The sequence below is a fragment of the Aplidium turbinatum genome, chromosome 12 (assembly GCF_918807975.1).
Source record: "Aplidium turbinatum chromosome 12, kaAplTurb1.1, whole genome shotgun sequence".
Taxonomy (NCBI): Eukaryota; Metazoa; Chordata; class Ascidiacea; order Aplousobranchia; family Polyclinidae; genus Aplidium; species Aplidium turbinatum.
This window is the reverse complement of record NC_137483.1, coordinates 23,761,371-23,766,402: the sequence shown is the minus strand read 5'-3', so window position 1 is coordinate 23,766,402 and position 5,032 is coordinate 23,761,371. Positions and strand designations below refer to the sequence as shown.

The following is a 5,032-nucleotide window of genomic DNA, read 5'->3' as shown; positions in this document are numbered from 1 at the left end:
CTTAGAAAGGTAGGATATTCTATCTTAATTCGTGTCTGGCAGTCTTGTTACACTTTTTAGGTGTGATATAACAGAGTGATAACTGGCCTGAACCACTGGGCAAACTCAACAGGCAAGTGTGCGTTTAGAAATGCAGTGGCTACCATATATAGAGTAACCATAGTGTCTGAAGCTATTGTTCACCTAAGTGTCAAGCTTGGGAAATTGCTTTTTTCTTTGTCTGCACAAGTTGCCTGTTTGTGAACGACAGACAACAGCAGGGTCAATAGCATTGTAATTTATTGCTGCAATTTATTTCGTCCCTTGAACACTTCATCCCCCGATTTCGCCCTCTGAAAAGATTGAGATCAACAGAGCCGAAGTCGCTGATCGGAGTTTCCGCAAACATTTCAAATTTTTTCCCTTGAAAATATCGAGAGAAAAAATACAGAAGCACCGAAGTCTCTGATCGAAAAAAATTCCAACAGTTATGAATATTATTCTAAAATATGTACCAAATATGTATATGTAATTTAAATGAAAAAAATCTAAGAGATGGTGGTCTTCTTCTTGCTTATGAGCAAGAAGAAGACCACCATCTCTTAGATGTGTTCACCTTTTGTTCACCTTTCACCTTTTGTTGAATTATAATGGAATGACCCACTTATTTTGTTGTGGCCCATAAAAATTCAATGATTAATTCAAGGGGAAAATTTTAAAAAGTTTGCAGAAACTCTGATTAGCGACTTCGGCTCTGTTGATTTCAATCTTTTTCTCTTGACCTTTTCTGGAAGCAAAATCAGGGGAAGAAGTGTTTAGGGGACAAAATAGGTTGCATCCGTAATTCATCCTGTTTCCACATCAGTTTACATCAGTCTGTTCCGTTAGCTCTGTGGTTACACACCTAACTTAATATCACACGTTGCTGGTTCATCTCGGGAAGTGTACTTGAGCAATGTATTTCATGACTGCTCTCCATTCAGCAGCACCTAGTGAATTGAACAATTCACAAGCAACAACACTTCAACAATCAGAAACTTTACTTTGTCAATCTCAGTACGGTAACTGACATTGTGTTACAAGCCTCTAGAATTTTGAAACTATCAGGAATAACCTATTAAGGCTTTGTCAGTCCGAGGGTAAAGATTCAAAACCAACCAACCATAGCACAGTGGTACGCCTGCTCTACAGAACATCCAGTGCAAAGTCTATAAGACCTAAAATTGACTCTACTAAGTTTTTTTTTGTAGCAAATTAATGAATTATTGTTGGGCCCTAGGACTGGGTACTTCGAAAATTTAGTGTGGATGAACAGATTACTGCAATTCAGTGATTAGGTAGCTTGAAATTGACTAGAACTGAAAAGTCTGAGCTTTCACTCCAAAACTTGATAAACAGTTTCGTATTTCGGAAGATAGGCTAATTCTTTAAGGATTTAATTTGAAAAAAGTTTTTAATCTCTTCACAACAGCCTTTATTGCTTTTTCCCAATGTAGATTATGTTTTTTTTTCTTTTATTCTTGTCAAATTATTTTTTATGACATGTCTGTGAATTTGCATATTCATAAAACATAAAGCAGCGATTCCGATATTTGATAATAAAGAAAAGCCTTTGAAGATTTACTTGGTTTTGAATATTTAGACTTCGGACAAAGCCTTTGGTAGGTTATTTCTGGTATTTTTTACCTGCTTGTAGTGGCTTATGACGCAGGGGTGGTTACTGAAACTGGCAGAGTAGGCTAAATTTTCTTATTGTTGAAATGTTATTGTTGGGGGAAATTATTCCATTTACTAGGTGTCGCTGAATTGAGACCAGTGTCATGTTAATCAAATAATCTTCGATCTGCATGTATTGTACAATGTACATTGTACAATTGAGGACATTTGGCAACAACTTAGGTGGCTACATCTTTTGCCTAATTTATTGCCATAGAAACTTGTTTACAAATGATGTTACCACTCGAGAATTTGTAAATCTTACCCATTTTACATGCATTTCACAAATTGTTTACTTATATAGTGTCACAAATAGTCATATGCTGTTTTCATTTCTGCATTTTTCTCTTGATTACCCAAGAGGATGCAGTTTGTAAGCACCCATTGTAGTTTGGTTGATTAATTGATTTCATATCTCTGCATATGCTTTTCTTTTTTAGATAATTTAAGTTATGTGTGGTCTCTGTTTAATGTAATAATTGTTACCGACAAATGATTAAACTGATAAATTGGTTTATCTTACTGAGTGTAGTTATAGTGTGAGTAGAAAACTGACTGGTCAAGTGTTCAAGAAGATTCCACTGCATGCAATTATAGATGGGATGAAGTTGTGGAATTTTTCTCTCCACCTGGACCTGAGAAACAGATTTCACTATTGAACCTACACAGTCTTTGTTGCATTCGAAAATAGGAACTAACAAATATTTTATAAATATACATTTTGTGTTTTAGAAGCTTACATCGGAATTAGATTGTGCTGTAGTATAGACATTATTAAATTGGTCAATAATAAAAACATTATTAAGTTGGTCATTTGCTGCAGTAGTGGCCATGGATCCCGCCCAGGCTCAGCAACTAGCTGCTGAATTGGAAGTTGAAATGATGGCGGACATGTACAAGAGGTAGGAGGATTGTTGTAGTTTGCAGTGTATGAACATGGTAGTTCTTGATTGTTCAGGCTAGTAGACCACCTGATTAGTAGACAATTTCAGGCTTCATATGCACATTGGCTTATGAACAAAAGATCAAATTTTTGCTGTCTGAATTCACATAAATGATTTTTGCGTAAATGCTGCTAAACCCATTATCTGCTGTGCCTTGCACAAATACAAGTGTATAATTACAGTGGTCCTCAATTATTCAGTCCATCTCAGGACTAGACAAAATCAAGCTTTCATTATACAGCCCTAATGTTTTTCGCCTGTTAGGGCGGTTTGGTGGTTTGTAACAAGACAATTAAATTGAGAACAACTAGATTTGCAAGCACTACAAATTATAAGGTAATCCATCACATTGGGCAGCAATTTTGTGCGTTTTTAAACTTTGTATTCTACAAATTTCTTTATTTTATTCGATTTGTTGTGTTGTACCATTTTGCTGCTAAACAAATAGTTGTTACCTGTTTCAGCCCTCTTGACAAGGTTAGTCGTGCTGACTGACTATTGGCTAAACTGCCAGGTAGTGCCGACGCCAGGAAGATCGCTCCTTCTCGACTATTGGCTAAACGTTGGAAATAAAGCCGGTTATCATTTTCAACATATTGTTGAGGCCTAGCCTGCAGCCAGTGGATAAATGCAATTATGCAAGGAAACATTTTTATGAGACAAAAACTGCTGATTTTAAATCTTTTAAACTCTGTGTTTTGGGATATCAGATTCAGCACAAGACTCGGGAAGACTGAACAGTGTACTCGCCATCTTTGCCCTTCCCTGTGGCCACATTTGCCTTCTACAACTTCAACTCAACATAACACAATACAACGGTCATACCCTACAAATGGCGTCACGTGTTGACCAGTGTAATTATGATGTAGTTAGTTTTAACATGTTCCTTTTTTCAGAATGTCGAACAGTTGCCATAAGAAATGCGTCAGTACAAATTATCGTGAGGCTTCCCTGGAGAAAGGCGAACTGGTTTGCATAGATAGATGCGTTGCCAAATATTTGGACATTCACGAACAAATTGGAAAGAAATTAACTCAAATGTCTCAATCAGACGAAGAAATGATGAATCAAATGTCACAGAGTCCTGATCTATCAGGGCAGAAAGCAGCACCTAAAACTTGATGCCTATGATATTGCGTTTATGTTTAATTTATCCGAGTGTTGTGTGCCCTAAAACGGACATCTGCTTTGATTAGGTAATTGTGTGGAGCATCTGCCTCAAAACACGGAACTTGAAAGTATGTTGTCGAACCGATCATGTTCTATTCCATTATCAATTTCACAACGGTGATTTTTGAACATACAGTGCTGCCCTTCAGCATAACATTGGGTGGTTTACTGCGTTTGATAATAATGCACACATGCTTGAAGATGAATGTATGTTTTCGTTATAAACTACTTACGGTACGTTTCTTTAATTTGTAAGAAAATGCATCGGGACCACAGAAACTGATTGAATTCTTGTTGCTTTGTGCTGATAATAACCCAACACCAACATGTGCCAACACCCGCGCATCGGTGTAACAATGTAATGGAGCTTTTTCTTCAAACATGTAGATTTTGTTGCGAGACACAGAGACAAACTTTACATTTCACGCAAAGAAATAAGCGGAACGTATGCTGGGCAGCACTTCGTTTTTGAATTTTTCCCCCGGTGGTGCGCATGCGCACTGCTGCGCCCACAACATTCAATATAATTTTTTGATTTGTTTGCATCAAGCAAGGTTGTCCATATTCGAATCAAAAATAGACAACAATGGAAAGATGCGCAGTGGTAAACAGATTGCAACAGCATAGAAATAGTTGAAAGATGTTTCAATGCAGTATCATGGAAAATTTCTCTGGTCAAGACAATATGGAGCCTCATTGAGCTATACTTGAATAAGGGGGTTCGCCAAACTGCCAACCACACTGCCTGTCACACCAGGTCATGACGGCAATTGATCGGGCCTCTCGGTACTTGCGTAATAAAACGAATGAAACCATGTGAAACGTAGTCTATCTTGTTTTATAGATAACTGCCACATGGACAGAATACTCTCTCCATTCAAGGGATTGTGAAGCTTAAGTTTAGATCAGGTTGATCTACTGGTCGTCGCGCAAATGATTTGTTGGTTTTAAACTACTTAGCCACGCCCACGGAGGTGTATTGTTTGGTTTTGAATGTTTATCCTCGTACTGACAAAGCCTTGATTGGTTATTGCTGGTAGTTTCGAACCAGCGCCGCGTGATCTTGAGTCGGGCGCGTAACCACTAGACTAACAGGGCGGACGTCAGCATTGTTTGTCAGCTGAAGTTGGGTGGCTGGAAAGAATTGATAGCAGTCGTTGGAAATGCTGACCGTTTAGAGATAATAATGTACCGGCAGAGATGGGCTTGATCTTGTTTTTTTT

General features: G+C 37.9%; 1 protein-coding gene across 1 annotated transcript; it reads left to right on the top strand.

Moving 5' to 3' along the window:
* The first annotated feature begins 2,431 nt into the window (after positions 1 to 2,431).
* LOC145781125 (mitochondrial import inner membrane translocase subunit Tim10-like) lies at positions 2,432 to 4,537 on the top strand. The gene is made up of 2 exons (XM_082592883.1): positions 2,432 to 2,597; positions 3,536 to 4,537. The coding sequence occupies exons 1-2, from the start codon at positions 2,527 to 2,529 to the stop codon at positions 3,759 to 3,761; spliced, it is 297 nt and encodes a 98-aa protein (XP_082449009.1). The 5' UTR covers positions 2,432 to 2,526; the 3' UTR covers positions 3,762 to 4,537.
* The last annotated feature ends 495 nt before the right edge of the window (positions 4,538 to 5,032 follow it).